General features: G+C 36.8%; 1 protein-coding gene across 3 annotated transcripts in view; it reads left to right on the top strand.

Annotated features, from left to right (window-relative positions):
* LOC123866733 (GATA-binding factor C-like) overlaps positions 1 to 18718 on the top strand; it is a 171267-nt gene that overhangs the window by 92679 nt on the left and 59870 nt on the right. For 2 of the 3 annotated variants that reach the window (XM_045908413.1, XM_045908411.1), the window contains exon 4: positions 4653 to 4804. In XM_045908413.1, coding sequence (XP_045764369.1) covers positions 4653 to 4804 — 152 coding nt within the window. The remainder of the gene's footprint in view (positions 1 to 4652; positions 4805 to 18718) is intronic. The other variant, XM_045908412.1, reaches the window with a different exon arrangement.

Raw genomic sequence — 18718 nt, 5'->3', positions numbered from 1 at the left:
ATTCGATGCAGCATCGATGCAGTCGTAAAATCGCTGATCACAGATGCTAAAAGTATCGAGCGAGCTGAGCGAGCCTTAATTAGTTGTTCTCAAATTACAATCATAACTACTGTTCAGCGGTTAAAAATGTAAAGCTTCTGAGTTAGGAAATCATCCCTGACAATTATTATACAAAACTCGCTGAGACCGCGTCATATCACATGCAGTTCCAATGCCATACCTACTCGTAGGTACCTCCTACCAATAGTTGTAGTATATACAGCCATAGACATTAAGTTCGAGGCAAATGCGTTACTTTTAGAGTTCAACATTAGGGTCTTATGTAGTTAGGGGCTAGGGCCCTATGCCCTTATGACGACCATGACGACCCTCGTCATGGTCGTCATAAAGGCGTGGAACAAAGTAGGTATACTGTGTCTCTCTTTATGCTGTGGTTCAGAACTTCTGAGTTAGGAAATCATCCCTGACAATAATACAGCTCGGTTAGACCGCGTCATATCACATGCAGATGTAGATAATTACGGCTGCCGGCGGCCGCTGCATTGGCGTCAAACGCAATTATCCGGCCGTATGATAATCACGCAAATACGCGCCAGCCCTGTGCAAGCGCCGTGAAAAATGACTTTATTCCTTTTTAGAGCGATTGTGCACTAGTCCGAACCTACGTACATATAGAAAATGTGGAAATATTTTTTCGTATTCAGATTACGCTGTCTCCAACAATACTTCTCGGATTTGAATTGGACAAGTGCACAAGCGTGCTTAGTCATTCTGTCTGATTACAAAAAACTTATAGTTATGGGATAGTTACCTACTCAATGCCGAAAATATGCTTCTACTAGCTGATACCCTTCACGGGTACTCCACTCTTTGATTTTCCGGGAACGCTTTCTGGCTTAAATAGTCTTGATACGAAGCATTTTTATCCAAAAAACATTTCATCTAAAAATATGTTTTGTATGAAATAACATTGGCCTTGTCTGTATGAGAGTAACGACGCCCAATGAAACAATACAAGATTATTGGCTTCCATAAAATTATCTATTTGCATACAGACATACAATTAGGCGGTAATAACAGCCTCTGTGGCGCAACAAAGAATAAGTTTTGAGCAATAATTTAATGGTTTGTATGCAAAATAGCCGCGCCGTTACGTGTTGATGGGCCGATGCGCCGAGAGAGCGCGTCACGCTACACGGGAGCGAATTAGTCCTTCATTTAAATTACATTACCCCGCTCCGCTCCGCTCCGCATAAGCTCTATACGTGACTATGTTCTAGTTTTTGCGGCGCGGTTTCATTGAGGAGTAACGGCCCGTCTGCGTTTATTATGAACGCATCGCTAGCTGAGCTTAATCCCCGATTCGCGGCGTCAGCTGTCCTGCAGAGCATACATTTTCCCAGAGCGCGAAGGGCGTGTGAAAACTGCGCGCTCTCCTCGAGCCCGGAGTGCGCTCGCTTGGAGACTCTCGAAAAATAAAAACCGCCCACTCGGCCACGTAAATATGGCAGATGAAAATCTTTTATCGCGGTCACGTAGCACCGCCGCGTCACGACCGCACGTCACTCCGGGCAATAAAGAGCGCGCCGCATTCTAATTTTGAACAAACACTGGAATTTTTCGCTCAAACTTCTGCATTCGTTCAGGATAGGTTTATCTCTAGCCGGACAGGCACCGTTACGTGCGCACTAAATGGTATCTTTATTTCACGTCTGAATCACGTCCAGCGAGCGAGCGGCGAACGTTAGATCATTCGATAGTCAAAACCAGAAGAGAAATGAAGTAATAATTCTCACAGTATGAAGGAGTTAACGCTCGGCACAAGTTACGACTTAACAGGATTCGAATTGTTTTTTGTAGAACAATTAATCAGAATCGTGCTATCTTTAATAATACGTGTGATTTCGGCCTCGCGATCGGCCAGCAGGCTGTAACTCTTGCCCACCGCCGCGGGCCGCACCGACTTTCACAAAAATATCAATAGAGATGTTACTATTGAATTTGATCAGTCTCCTCGCGAGAGACACCAAAATAAAACTCCACGTTACTTGTAATATCCTGTTATTTTTTAGTAATAATCGTTATTGGTGTTTATTTATTAGAAACTTCGGAGCAAATTACAGGCTTTATCGACGTACAAAAAATAAAGGGTTAGCCCAAAAAGTGAGTTGTCGGTTCGATCGCAATAAGTTTTCGATAAGGTCCGGGCGATTTAATTGCCGGTTGTGATCTGGTTTTACATAAAAAAAGATAAATGGCTATTCTGCCTTAAGCTGGGGAAGGTTCTGTGAGGAGTTTTTTCCTATCGGATGCTCGGGCACTTTCACCTTTCTTGTTAGTTCCCTGCGCGGGAATCATTATTTATTCTGTGCGCCGCTGCGTCTACCTGGGGACTTGGATAATCAGATCTAGATACATATTATTATGATATAGATACCTACCGATACACCTTACTGATAAATCTCTAGGGTAATAAACTTGTTCGGTTTGAGGTTATTTTTACACACTTCCGAGTGAGTAATGTTATTGACACGAATTATTTTATAACAGATCAATGAATGGACAGCAAGTTTTAATATTATTATACAACTACTTACTTGAATTCTTTTAAAAATTGAAAGTTTAAATAAAGGTTGCTGTAACGTTTGAGACTGGAGAATAGGATGCATGACTAAATGGATTTTTAAATCGATTTCGATAAATAATCGTTTCGGTAATCGAGTTTGGAGAAAGATTAGGGGCGGCTAAAGCTTTTCACATGTGAACATTCTCTGAGATCGAGTTATGAGAATTTTGATTCTGCATGGAAGACTTTAATTTTCTACTCATATAAAATTAATTAAATCTCAAGTAAACAATTGAACCCAAACAGCGTTGGTGATGCGATGAAGCAGGATCCGAAGTGCAGCGAGTTAATTGTTTATGAAATGCTTTAGGTACATCTAATAATAAATAAAAAATTAATAACTTTCCCAGAGGGCCGCTCATCTTGGGGAAAAATTCCAAAATAATTCTGCATGTTTAAAATAAAGCATGCAAATCTCGTAGGTTTGTGGTATAAAACAACAGCTTTCATTCGTAATCGTTCATGATTGATTTTATTGCTTTTGTAGCCATTATTTTCTATACAAAAAAGTCGTCCTAAACAGGTGTTTTTTTATAGTTATGCGGATGTATTTAACGGTTGAAATGCTTGCGTTGGAAATTGTTATAAACTTGTGTACGTATAATACAATTACACATAGTGAAAATTAGCATGTACGAGTAGGTATTACTTATGGCTCGTTTACGCTCTGTTTAGTGCATCGCTCTCGAATCTTTTTGCAACACATATTTTTTTTACAAAGAAACTCGCTTTTGTTCGTAACTATGAATGGGTTTTATGTATATTTTTATTAGTATTACGTACATTACATTTATCAGGCTTTATTTTTATAAAATCTTGACCTATTGTCTCTTTTACATAATTACGTGAGTCATTTTTTCACTATATTATTATATTTTTCTCGGAGGATTTAAAAAAAATGCTAAGTTTTTTACTTTTTTTAACATCCACAACACCTATTTTTGAGAATACCCTTGGGATATGAAATTTTACAGCCCTGACACAGAAAGCATTAATTTTGATGTGATACATATTAGGTAGGTATATGTATATTTTTGATGTTTTTTGGTTTTATGGCTTGTTTTTTTACTTTCATACTAATAAAGGGGGGGAAAAAAGATTAAAATATTTATGCGATGATGAATGTTGAGCTGTGTTTTGTCAGATTGGCTAAAAAATAAAATTCGCAACCTTCTTATTATAATCATGAATACTTTAACAGTAGATAATTTCTTTATAGATAAAATAGTTCTTAGTTAGTATTGTCTCAACGACTCATGTTAACAAGTTTTTTATTAAATAATTGTATGGTAAGACGCTTTATTAACGAGCCACGTTACTTTCTCCACGTTTTCCTTGCGTGTAAAAAAATCTTGATATTTTCTACGAGCGAAACTAGCTCGCTTTCCCTTGTTAATTGAATATTTAAAAATTTCCTTTTGAATTGCATTTTAGCAGGTATTTTATAGAGATATTAGAACTCTAGATATTTTTATGTTGTTTGCATGCTTTATAGTAATTAGTTAATATTCGATTGGTATTTGGTAATGTTTCTGAATGTGATTTTCTGTCGTCTTCCCCAGCCTGCCAGGAGACAGGTAAACAACTAAATCCACTAAAATTACTAATTTTATTTTCAAATACTATGCACTTTTTGTTTATCATTTTATGTGTGACATTGGGATATAAACATTCTATCTTGCTTTTGTTACTACTAAATCACTAATAGTTTGCTTATCGTTATCTATATCAATATCAAATATGTTATCGATACCTATGTAAAGTTTCCAGTTATTTTCCTTACATTATTGTATGAAATAAATCATTTGTACTATTTGTCTCTATTTTATAAGATAAATCACTTTAGTTACCTACTTGAATAAACACTGCTTCCAAAAGACTTACAAGGATATCAAAGTAAAATTAGTATTAAAATCATTGCTTTTATTTGAACTGTACTTTGTAGACTTTTATTTTAATTTATTTATCTACATTGAAGTGTAGGTCTAGTAAACAATAATTTTGAACCTAATGTTGTCGTACACAGAGGGTCGAGAATGCGTTAACTGCGGGGCAACGAGTACACCCTTATGGCGACGCGACGGCACCGGCCACTACCTCTGCAACGCCTGTGGACTCTACTACAAGATGAACGGCCAGAACAGGCCCCTCATCAAGCCCAAGCGGAGACTGGTGAGTGTAAGAATCCGACCAATTTTGTGTCTTTTTATACGCTTTAACGTTAGAACTAGTCGTTTCGTCTACTACATGTAGGTAAAATCAGATCCACGTCACTTCCAAATAAGCACACTGCAACTAGGTATATAATTAGTTTCACACAAGGATTACTAAATTTGTACACAAACTAATAACGAATTCATAAGTTAAGTAACATCTTTCGTAAAAATATCAGTCATTGTTGAGCAAACAACGTTCAAGATAACATCAAATTGTGGATTTTCCACTCGAGCTCCTTTACGGACGAAAGAGTAAACTTATTTTAATAAGCGGATTTATCTCATATTGTCAGTCGCATTACAACCTTAAGTCGGGCCAAGACCAAACCCAGAATGGGTGTTGTTTACAGTTAGGGGCAGCAATAAAAAGGCGGGGCATGCATGCGAGCACGACAGCGCATTAAGCGCTCCCACAAATTGGGCTCTTAAGAAACCTGAGTATTTCGACGAAAGACCTCTCCGGCCACAAAACTAGCCTCTCTATGACCGCCATAAATCTTCCAGTTAACGTTTAATCTAAGGTCGGGCACGCATAAAAGTGAAACAATGCGACATCGCCGCTGAGACGTCACGTCGGCCGCGCTCGTCGAGCCCGGCTAACGAGTGGCCCGTGCCCACAATTGTACAATTTACCTTAATACCCTTCTCGCCGACATAAACTAGAGGAACAGCTCGAAATATTCGCCTTTTGTTCGCTAAATTACGTAATGTCCAAACATTATGATATAATCGCATCGTAACGTACTCCGGAGCGTCCCGTTTCGACGTTAAGCTCGGTACACGTAGGTGTAGTTCACTTTTGCTACAATTTTTAGCATAATTTCACTACGTAAACATTTCCAAGTAGGTTGCTCGTGTTATGGTTTTTAAACCCGGATGTAATAATATAGACGCTGTTTAAATATTTAAAGTCAGTGTACTGTACAGTGATACCGTTAATGCGGCTTGCTGGGGATTGAATTCTCACTTTTAATTTCGTTGTGGGAATATTACAAACAATGCTTGCGTCGCTCGGACAACGCTGCGGCGAGAAACTTAAACTTAACACTAACTTTAAATTAAAAGAGTTGGCGTTAGTCTTAAGTTTAACTTAAATTAGACGATAGAGTTTGCTTTTTAGATATTTTAGCCTTTATTGCTTTATATATAGTTAATTATAACATTAACCTGTTCAAGAAATCAACAAAAAATGTTCAATTTGGTACTAAGTAGGTCTGTACGTTTTTTTGCTATAAAAATGATAGTTAACTTAGTAAAAAACTTTGGTTCATAAATTATGAAATATAATTACTACTACCTACTACCTATACTTATTTAGGTAGGAAGATTTGTATCAAGCTACTGAACATGAAGTAGAATAGATATTTTTTTTAACTTTTTTTCTTATAAATCTTAAGAAATATTCTAATTTAAGTAGGTATATAGACTATCAAATTAACAAGTTCGCATTAGTTCAAAAGCTTTGTCGTCATCACTGATAGACGTCCACCTGCTGGTCTCTTGTAGGAACTTCTACACTTCGCGGTTTTGCGCCGCGCCGCCTGGAATCAGCGGCGTCCTGCGACTCGTTTGATGTCGTCTGTCCAGTCCTAGTAAAAGCCTGCAAAAAATGCACGTTTTCATACTAGGCCGCCATCAGATTACCTACTTAGGAGCCCAGTATCTATCGGTTCTTTGAACTATATGCTTCGCCCTTAGCCACTTCTGCTTCAAAATCTTATTTCTTTGTCTAATCTCTGATGCGATTTTTTTTGGAGTCATAGTTAGCTCATCATTTTAAACCAATTTGACAGGCTACATGTTTTGACACACATCTTTAATTGCTATTCTACTTTTATAATTGGATACGGTTCCTTATATGTTAATTAATTAACTAATTATATTTGAGTTTGAAACGAATTTTTTGGCTAAATGTACCTACATACATTTGGAGAAATAGCGGGAGTCGTTACAAAACTATGACCTTGTGGAAATCAAGTAGTGTAATTGGCGCGCGGCCATTGAGTAGGACCATAGAGCAGCAATCCTCTACAGTCTACATAAAAGCGTCGCGTCATCAACCGATGGACGCCCACTGCTGTCAAGTGCCTATGTACTCTTTCTCGTATAGAGTCTTCCATATGCCACGTGATTCTGCTACTGCCTGAATCCAGTGACTCCCTGCGATATGTTTGATGTCATCTGTCCACGTGGTGTGGGGTCTGTCAACGCTGTGCTTTCCGGTGTGAGATCACCTTTAGGCACCTTGGGACCACAACATCTATCGGTTCTTCAAACTACGTGCCTTGACGATCGCTACTTCAGTTTCGCTACTCTTCGGCTATGTTATAAAAGCGCAACTCCTACCCGCCCCACCAAATATTTATATTTTACATAGATAAATAATTTTAAGCTTGATTATCCCAAGAATAACCTAATCATTATGGCATTAATGGAGAGGTCACGACTTTCAACAATTACCTATATGAGACATTCAATGCAGAGAGAAAAAACTTGGAACTAATAGATTTAAAACATCTTAAAGTAAATCGAAATCTATCTATATCTATTAAAAATTAATCTATCTATTTTTTCTACCATCTTTTGTTACATTACCGAAGATTTTTTTTTATAAAACAGACAAATAAAATTTTTAGAAATTCCATCCATGCTACACAAGCCGGGCGTGTCATTTACTAATCATAAACACAGGCCCAGCAGCAATTGACTAAACGGTAAAAAGTATTTTTGTCTGGTGAAATTAGAGCAGTGATTGGTTAGGCCTATTATGCAGGACATTGCTGCTCTAGTAAAACGACAACTCTATGGGCGCGGCGTCAGACTACATCAAAGAATTAAGGAGCTAAAACAATAATAAAATAGACTAATTACTAAAGTGCACTTGACACGAATGAGAATTGAAGTGGGAATCTTTGGACAATACAAATTAGCTAGACGTTAACGCGACAATGAAATAGTTGGACAATTTGGAATAATAAACAATGAAAACGCATAATTGCCAATTAAGACTGTAAAGATAATTCAATTTGTTAAAATTTTTAAATATTCCGTCAAAAATGTATACCTACCTATCTACTTATAATGAGCGAGATTTAATTCAGAATTTCTACTATAATAAATGGATGAATACGAGTACTTAGATGTGGAAAGACCTGGGAATCCACCGCATTATTATCCTAAGAAAACCCCTACAACTATAATATGTCTTATGATTAATGGAAATGGGTCACGACCCTCAACAATGAGGAATATGACGCAAAGATAGAATGAAATGATTTAGTTTTTTTTTTTTCCTGTGAGAACTCTAATTTTCCGAAACAAAAATAGCCTATCTCCGTCCCCGGGAAACAAGCTATCTCTGTAAATTAAAAAGTTAGCAGACAGACAAACACTTTTGAATTTAAATATAAGTAAGTAGATATGTAATATTGGTATACCTAGTTAATGTGGATTGAAATAATTGTTAATAAGTATTAATAAATAAAAGTTTGTGTCAATACTTAATTAAATAATTCAATGAACATTTATTATTTAACACTGAATAAGTAATAATCATCAGCGCGTATGAACTTATGTAGTAAATAAAGGCAGTTAAGTAGGTATTTATTTTTATAATTCTTTATTGTTCATGATAAAATAAAATATGAATGCAAATATGGCAATAATGCGGTGCTCCGTGTAAGCGCGTAGTGTGTAATATAAACCGCGTTGGCACTCCGCAGTTTATTGTGAGATGGGTGTGATAAACTTTTATTGTTCAGGTTCCTGAACGTATGTGTGTTCAAAATTGTTTTATAAACTATTTTCTTGTGAAAATTATATAAACATATTATTACATTTTATGTTATTATACCTCTGATGCAAATGAGGGGTGTTATGAAATTGATTTCTTTGTCGGTCGGCCATTCTGTCTGTAGCAGTGGCATAGAGTTTGCAGCCAATGTAGGCATTAGGTTGGTACCTATTTATTAGCAGGTCATAATGAAAAAAATGAGCATCCAACTAGGGTAAGCAGTGCTTTAATGACGTTTATGACGTCAAGGGTGATTTAAATTTGTTCCTATTATTATTTCAATACATTGTCGTACCTACTTACTATGCTGTAAGTACCACATACCTGCGCTAAACAGTTTAATTTGGTTACAATAATAGCATCAGTAACAATATAAGCTGAAATAAAATAATGTTTTTCACGTCGATTAAAAGTCGATATGTCCATACAGCCTATGACGTGGCTTTAATCAACCGGTTTTCCATTTTTACTTACTTACTTTTAACACTTTATAGATTTTGTAATCGCGTTATCTTTAATGCCGCTTAAAGCCGTCGTAAATTCACTTTGTTATCTGTGTTAAAATTACCATGTTTGCAGTTAATAAATTACAAATTGTCAATAAATCATAAAACGCTCTTAGGAAAAAAGTGTAAGTTATCTACACCTATTATTTAAATGTTTAACGCGTCAAACGAGATAAAAGTTTAATAGTTACAAAATATGATGATAAATCACTTCTTACGAAGTTTTTCAATGTTTTTACCTTGTCAGTTATAGGTTTTTGTCCAAATTATCATCAAATATAATGTCACTTTTGGAGACCTCCCTGGTGTAGTGGGTAGTGGGAGGTCTCGAGTTCAATTCCTGGCAGGGGCAGTTTGGGAATATGTGAGTTCTAAATTGTGTCTGGTCTGGTTTCGTGGAAAGCTTCAGCAACCAAAGCACACCGCCCTACCGGCAAAACCGCGCCGCCAAGCAATTTACGAAGCGGTACGATACCCGTAGAAATAGAGGTATGGGTTTAACGAAACTACCATACTCCTTCCATCTTAGCTTGCATCATCACTTACTACCAGGTGAGATAGCAATCAAGGGCTAACTTGTATCAGAATTTAAAAAAAACTTTTACCATTTTCACTTTTTGAGTTTAGGCCACTTTAGCGCTGTAGACCTCTTCCCAGTATTCCCGCTCGGTGCTTTCACGAACAATAAATCGTATTATATTCGTATTATAATGGAAACAAAAGAGTTTATACTGGCGCGTAACGACGAGCACCTGTGTTTCAGATAAAATAAAGGCTGATATACATGGATATAATAAAATTTATAGCCACTATGTTAAGCTTTTGACCCAGCATTTCTGAGGCATTTACCTACCCAGGTTGTACTTAAAACCCTATGTTTTTCCTAAATCACATTATTTACTTATGAGGATCTGGGAGTCCCACCACATTATTATTTGTTATCCCAGTCGAGAACATCCTATTAAGTGAATAGGTTATGGATGGATGCAGAAGTTATTTCCATCCAAATTCTTGTAGACCTTGAAAAAAGGGGATTTTGAAAAGTAACCTCGTAACACAAGAACAGACCAGGGGAAAATATAATAGGTAGGTACCCTATATTACATTTTTTGAAAACATCGCCATTTTCACTCTTCGAACATTTTGGACAATAGGCAGTTACAATTTATTTCTTCCGACAAACCTAAATCTTCCACGTAATCTTATACGTCCAGGTGGCTTGCAAATGCCTCAATTACGAACCACTACACACGGTATAATCACGCATCTAATTCACCGCATCCTTCGCCTGAATGTACCCGGGTCATAGAACTTGCCTATTTGGCATTCACCGCCCTAACAACTGCCAAATATATATTACAATAAGAATTCTATGGACTTAAGTGCATGGCTTTACTGGCGACTTTTTGTCTTGTCGAGTTCTTCAACGCACTTGTTTGCTACGGTAAGACTGAGACCGATAATAATAATCTTAAACAGGCTATTTATTTCTAATTTACCTTAATTTGAGACTTTTTGTCTCTTTTCTATCGTCAGCAATCTAAACTTTTGTTGTGCCGATAAAATTGAATCTTGATAAGAAGTGAAGATCTTGAAGTGTGTTAATTATCCCTTTACATGCTATAATTTAATATTATCTACTGGTTTCTAAAGTTAATAAAAGGTACAAAAAGGTCAGGAATGGTTGTATTTAACTACTATAAATTTTCATATTTTGCTTTAAACAATTGGTAAGTATATGCATTGTGATATTTGGTCGCACGACATGTCGCTAGTGCAGTCACCTTAAACCTTATGTATAAATCGGTCCCACACTGTCTGCCTTACGTGCTTTGCCCTGACGTCATGCTGAATAAGAATGTACGAAATAAATAAGGTGCGTGGTTTTAATACCGGGAAATTTGAATATAGAATAGCGAATTAAATTCCTTCTACCTACACATTTCTTACAAAGGACCTATATGTCTGCAGACGCAATGTTAGAGACAGATATTTCTTGTGTGCTTACTACGATCTCATCTTATAGTGATACTCTACAGATTAGTGATTCTGACTTTAAAGATATTACAAGAGTATGGTAAATATTGTATATTATCCTATATACTAATATAATTCGTGGTTTCAAGGATCCACTTTTATTATGACTTAACAAAGTAAAACTGCAACATGCTCTATTCTAGAAGCATGAAGGTATTGGTATCTGGCAAAACTTATGCTATTCTTGGTCTGCTAATAAGTAATCAGGATAGGAAGCTTCCAATATTAATTTAATGCGTATTCCTAACTTACTTTACGAAATTATGTATAATGTTGGCTGCATTAACGATTTATTGAAAAGAATTTACTTCAACAATTTAAATTCGTATCTTTGTACGACTGTAAGATACCGATCAGTTAATCGGGCATATAACTTAAAACTTAATTAAATGTATATAGTTTTTATTGTTCATACGGTAGTGACCGTTGTCGCGCGGGACCGCTGGCCGCTCATCGATCACGGAGGGCCGACGAATAAATCTTGATTCGGTACCTGCCACAAGGTACAAGCGAAAGCGTAGACAACCTAATCAAAAAACTGGTCAGGTGCGAGTTGGACTCGCACATAAAGGGTTCTATAGCCTAAACTTAGTTATACGATCGCACAAAAATTTTTTTTTTTTTTGCCTACAGTCAAAGGCCGTAAGTCATTTAGCAGCTTGATGATATCATATTCGCGTGGCACGGTTATGCACATGCGTTAGGTGTGTGTGGTGTATTTATAGAAAAAAGTCATAAGTGCGAAAGGTTTTTAATGCAATAGTTTCGTTGAATTGCTACTTGAATTCTGAAGCCGACCGTACCCAACCCCAAATTCACAGTTTACGGATTTTTCAACTTTACATGTGCTATAAGACATTGCTATATACTCGTAGGAAAACGGGAAGTACCCTGTAGGTTTCATACCCTTGATGGATCTTGTCAGACAGATCCTATGAGTATTCCTTTTTTTCTCTTGAGACACGGAATTCTAAAAGACTTTGGAATGCGTTTAATTATTATTATCAAAAAATGCCTTTTTGCTTATTAAACGCACGTTACACAAATTCAGGTAGTTTGAAATGACTAATTGGTAATTTAAAACAATGTAATTATGAAAGATCATAATATGGCCTTAGTACAATCTTAAGTAAAATTAACTACCTACTTCGGTTTTAACCAAGTCAGATGTATTTTTCAAGCAGAATCATTTTGGAATACATAATGTATACGAAAATCATAGCAATCCTTCGGTGCAGTCAAGTAAAAGGATAAACCACTTGAACCCTGTAAATTTTGGTGAACCATGTTACTTAGGAGTAGGAAAATGTGAAGAAAAACATCGTAAGGAAACCTTCATGCCTGAGAGTTCTCCATAATGTTCTCAAAGGTGTGTGAAGACTCGCAATCTACACTTGGCCAGCATTGTAGACTATGGCCCAACCCTTCTCACTCTGAGAGGAGACCAGTGCTCTGTAGAGTTTATTTTTGACGTGACAACGTCTTATAATTCGATAGAGCCGGCTGCACGCACGAAAAAACATGACTCATGCGGCGTTACCTCGCTCTGAGGTAACGCCGCATGAGTCGTTCCATGTAAGGCTTGAAGTGCAAGCGAGAGCGCGGAACGAGCGACAAAGAAGCACAATCGGCCTTTGTTGTCACGTTCAACTATCGTCAGTAAACCGACTTTACAGACAACCAATTTTTTTTTCAAAGGTTGAGGGTAGTCGATAATAAATTTAGGAACAAAGTACAGAGCTTTCAGATTTGTCAAAGCTACACTTAGTGTATTGTGTGATTTACCATAAGATTTTTTTTTCTAATTTCTCTTCTATGTAGACTTCACCAGTATTTAGCATTTTCAAGGGTTCCCTTCCACTCACTAATTGGATGCGAAATGCTTAAAACAAAAAGCTTACGAGTATAAGTATAATTTAACGAAATACATGCAACGTGATTCATTTGACTCAGTCATGTGTAGCTAGGTCGTTCACGTCTTGCGGTCAACTGATTTAAAAGATTATGGTGACTGCCGAGTTCATATGAATATTTGAATATGGGTTAATCTTTGCGTTAAGCCGTTGTTTTAGCTCGCACTTTTACTCTGTCACGTACTTATTATATCATTTACATATCTATTACTAGCTTTTCCCCAAAAATTTAGATATCTACGTGATATAATTTATAGCCTATAGCTCTCGGCCTAGTGTAGCTTTCTATCAGTGAAAGAATTTTCAGGATAGGATCATTAAAAACATATAAACGTTCCAATCCAATCCAATCCAAGTCATTGCATACATAATCTCCAATGATCTTCATGATCAATTATTTATTATAATCAGGCGAGTATATTTAAGAATATTGGCCAAAGAATTAAAAAAAAAAATTAAGAACATCCATTTCTGTAATTTGGACTATCCATTAATTTCAAGATTTGGCTGAATTTCATCAACCTAGTCTGCTAACCGGCCCCGATACTCGTCTCGTAGGTTTTCCCTTCCTTTCATTTAAGTTCTCAACTGAAGTTTCTTATTATAATGGAATATTAAAGTTAAGGCAGTCAAAATATTGAGCAGAACTTTTGTGATCATTATATCAAAACCTAAATAAAGAGTGAAAAAATGAAAATTATCTTTAACCAGAGGGTCCTTCCTCACAGGGAAGAAAGCTGATATATAACTGCTCCGGCGGGCTTAGAAGACATATTGGTATGGTTGAAGTAACAATAGTCAGGTATATAAAATTAAAGCCCATCAATAAACTTTTATTGTTCAAGTTGACAATTCAAATTAACAAATGTGCATGTAGCGATTTTTATTCCACTGGATATCAAATATACAAAACAATTAACTGTCACCGCAGGCGTCGTAAACTTTTCGAATTGTGCTCCTAAAAGACTATAAAACGACTCCTCTAGACACATTCAGATCGTAAAGCAGCATTGTTTGTTGAAATTCTAATTAGGCAATGAAATTAATGTAACTTTGAGTTTGACTTCCTTCTGCGTCACTGTGTTTTGATTTAAAAGCTTATATTTTGTTGCCAAGGTGCTCCGCTATTTTTTTGTCATACTGTAAACCTGTTCTACTTGTATAATATCTAATAAATATGTGTCATTAATTACTGTTACATCTTTTGTTATAATAAAAAACTATCGTAGTTGTATAATATCTAATAACTGTCATTAACTATAACATGCTTTGTGTTTAAAATTATATTTGAATTCGATTACATCTGTACTAATCCATACTTCCGTACTAATATTATAAATGTGAAAGTGTGTCTGTTTGTCTGTCTGCTTTCCACGACCTAACCTTTAACATTACCTAGAGAGTTAAATGCAGAAGCCCTGCGTAGGTAGTACTGCAAAATCTACACTGAGTCGATTCGCAACCGATTCGGGGCGTCATTCAATATGCTGGAAATTCTCTCTTATGACAGAGATTTTAACGTTTGGTAAAGCGATAGCTTGTATACTGGCGAAGGACGTAGGCTACTTTTTGTCCCGGAAAATGAAAGAGTCTCCCACAGGATTTATAACAAACCTGATTCCACGTGGATGAAGTCACGAGCATCACCTAATTCGTAACAGAGATAGCTTGCTTCGTAACGAATATTGGCTAATTTTTATCCCGTTGAGCAGTTCCCTTGAGATTTTTGAAATCTTACGCGGACGAACTCGCGGGCATTATGTAGTAATAGATAAGTAAAGTACCTAATGGAAAAGGCACTAGGCTATCATCTATAGTAGTGTAAGTAAGTAGTACTAAATGTTACAAATATTTGGAGAGTAGGCACAGCAGTGCAAGGTAGTTCTCACGGCGCGGGGCTCGGTGAGTGACATGCGGCCTCGCAGCGGGGGCGCGCTGGCATTGTATCAATCTTACTCTACCCTACCCTACCTGCGACCTGCCTGCTGCTTCGTAGTATACACCTGCAGCTACGATTGCGAGTGGGTTCGATTTGCGGCTTAAGTTTATAGGTATTAACGATTTTTAGGGTTCCGTACGGCCGAATGAAAAACGGAACTCTAGGTACTAGTTGCTAGTAGTTGTGCTCAGTAAAATTGTATCATCGATGACAACGTTTGATGTTATCCGATCCGTAGAAATTCACACAACTTGAGGGTAACATTTTGAACAAAATTTAGAAAATAGTTTTATTCTTATTACAGGAAAACCTGAAGTCTTCGTTCTAAAAATAACAAATCGCTCAATATTGCTCGTACAAACTTATATACCTATTTATCGTACGGAACCCTCTCCACACGAGTTCAATTTCCATTTGTCTGGTTCTTTATGCTAGCTATGGCTAATAATATTCTCTTTTCTCTTCCAGTAAACATTCAGCTCGTCCTAGGATTTCGGTTTGCCTGCACTTAAGCTGTTGAGGTTGTGCGTAATTTTATCGCAATCTCTTTAATCTTTGAGAAACTTTTTAACAATAACTGTCATCGTAAAAGTTGGTTTAAGGTAGTGGTATTTCATAGACATCGATTTGTTTTATAAAGCAAAGTTCTAATGAAAATTTATCGCTCCAAATATTTTTGGTAAAACTTAAGCTATTTTTCTTTATTATTGAATTGCGATAGGACTAGAATAATCGTTTTGAATCTTAATTAGATTAACGATAAAACAGAACCGAATGAACCACTGCATTGTATAAATATTTTCTAAGACACCGGCGAAGCGAAGCTATGCCAGCAAGCCAGCCCGCGCAGCCTTCGTGTCTCTCTTACTGCATTTCCATAAACATGGACCCTTTTTTCATCCCACGGTCCGGGCACGAGGTAAAAAAATTCCACTTTTGTCAACGCCTTGATTGATATGGTAACCTTCCCTTGTTTTAGCAATAACCCAAAGTCTTTAGTTCGTTTTTTCTCCACTGCCTCGTACATTTTTATTTGCTACGTCGAACAGGTTTGACATATCACTAAATTTTGTAAAAGAAAAAAAACCCGGTCAAGTGCGAGTCGGACTCGCACACGAAGGGTTCCGTGCCATCGAACAAGATTGTACTTTTTTAATTTTGAAAGTGAAGTGGCGGCCAATTTTTATTGAGTATTTGTTGTTATAGCAGCAATAGAAATACTTACACACTGTGTAAAAATTTCAACTTTCTACCTATTACGCTTCATAACTTAGATACAGCCCGCTGACTGATAGACAGACGGACTGACAGATGGACGGACGGACGGTCGGCGGAGGTTTAGTAATAGGGTACCGTTGGCACCCTTCGAGAACGGAACCCTAGTTACAATTCTCTGGATTTTTATACCGGTGGCCGGATAGCGAGGTGTTATAAATTTTAATTTTTTTCGGGATCTTAATGTTTTTCTGTACGCTCTTTGAGATGGTCCCTACCTGTCCTAGGCGCCAGTGGCTGTGACATTTATGGGCAGGATATTGGGAATGTATTAATGTCCATATTAATAACAGGAACACCGTTTCAGGCTGGTTATAAATTCATATAAATAGACTGCAGGGTTCCTGTTTTATTTGCGTGTCAAAATAGAGCCTGACATTTTTTGTTTAAAATGGGCGTGGGATATTTTTTACCGATATTAAAATAAATTGAGTGCGAGCTCAAATTTTTTTCTATATTTAAGGAAATTAGTACGTTAATTTCCTATTATTAACTATTAACTACTAAGTATACTAATATTATTAGTAGGTATCTAATAAGGTATTTGCATCGATGTATAAATTGTTAGTTGGATCATCTCCAGAACTAATTCTGAAAATTCTTTCAGTGATAGATAGTTATCTTAGAGTCCTACGATAAATATTACCGATATTTTAAATACGACAGTACCTGTATGTATTTGTTTGTTGGTTTATTGATTTGTTCTTCAATCACGCCGTAATGGAGTCCTGGATTGGAGTGATTTTTTGCGTGTATAAAGGTACTGAGTTAAGGATCTGTAGAGTGGTCTGGATATCTAGGCTACTTTTTATCTTGTAAAATAAAGAGTCCCCACGGGGATTTTATAAAAACGAAGTCGCGAGCATCAGCAAGTAGGTATCTACATCACGGGGACGAAGTCGCGGGCTAAAGCTAGTGCATAATAATTCAATGGTCTGTATAGGTAGGAAGGCACTGGCAGTGTGTGCTGTGTAATCGAGTGAGCTGACTAAACGGATCGGGTTTGGAGAGCCGACGATTTCACGCGTGAACCGGGGAGAATCGATTGCCCGCTACGACGTGTATCAACTCAATTGGGTCTGCATACGTAACCTACTCTTACTACGCTTCCTTGTTGTCACATTTTTTTAGGTGAACGTGCCTTTTTTGTAATCCTTTACCATGAAATTAAGTTACGGCAATTAGACTAATACTCGTGATTTTGTCCACGCAGATAATACCTATAAGTTTTTGAAAAGCCTCTCAATCAAAGGAACTCTTTGATTTTCCTGGATGAAAATTAGCCTATGTCTGGTTCGGGTGTGCTAGAAGGTACTATATTATTCTGTGATGCTGGCTCCGCTTGCTTCCGTTTTGTATTAAAATTTTTTCTGAGCTAAAAGTTTTGCGTTCGCGCTCTTGTTTCCTGTTGAATTCCATTTTACGGTCAAAAAAGGTAAAATTTAACTGAATAGATTCACCGTTAAATCGGACAATTTTTTTTGGTCTGTGAAAATTCGGTTAAAAAGGCCCTGATATAACCCCTCACACCAAAATCAATTCCTGGCTACGGTCTTCTATCCCACAATACTTCGATAGTGTCTTTTGAGGAGTGGTTTGCTCGCCTAACACCATTTCCTGCCTCAATTTGTACCCACTGGTTTTGAAAAATTGTCTTTTCTGAACTGAAAAGGGTCTGTTTTGTCTGGTCTGGCCTAGTCTTGTGTTGTCTGGTCTGGTCTCGTCTGGTCTGGTGGGAGATTTCAGCTGCATTGTTCATCCAAAAAACATTCTCTGTTTCGGTCGGTTTATAATTGCCACTTATTTTGGAAATATAGGTGGGTATAAAACATAACATTCTCAATCGATATCTTGGGATTTGTTTGTTAAACTACTAGAGCATAATATCTTCATAAGAAATGTAGTGGAAAGATCCTTGTGTTACACAAATCGTTTCTCGCGAGCAAAGTTATTTATCGGTAGCCGGGAACGTCTGCGGACGCCTTTGATTTAAGGCCTTAAATTGCACGGCTTGGAGTTATGAGAGCATTTCCCTTAAACTTGTGCTCATATTTACATTAAACATAGTAGGTACTAATGTAACCGCAGCCGTAAAACTTTATACTAATGATGGTAGAGATAAAATTTACATAGTTAAAACCACGTTAAAACTTATTATTAGATTTTTATCAATATCATACAGTAAATATTATCTAATGTGCTGGCCTTTTTCACTAATAACACCGCAGATGACCTAGATATAAGCTGATTCCTGGTTCCATGTATCAATATTCTCACAGTGACCTATTGTGGACAAAAGAGTTCATATCAAATACTAGCAACATTCTACGTTGTTACCTACTTTTAATGAATAATTTTCCATTTTCTGCTAACCTATTTGAAAAACTTTGTTTTCCTTATTTATTTTCCTTCA

Source organism: Maniola jurtina, chromosome 7 (genome assembly GCF_905333055.1).
Source record: "Maniola jurtina chromosome 7, ilManJurt1.1, whole genome shotgun sequence".
NCBI lineage: Eukaryota > Metazoa > Arthropoda > Insecta > Lepidoptera > Nymphalidae > Maniola > Maniola jurtina.
The sequence above is the reverse complement of the archived record's forward strand: the minus strand, read 5'-3'. Positions and strand labels throughout refer to the sequence as shown.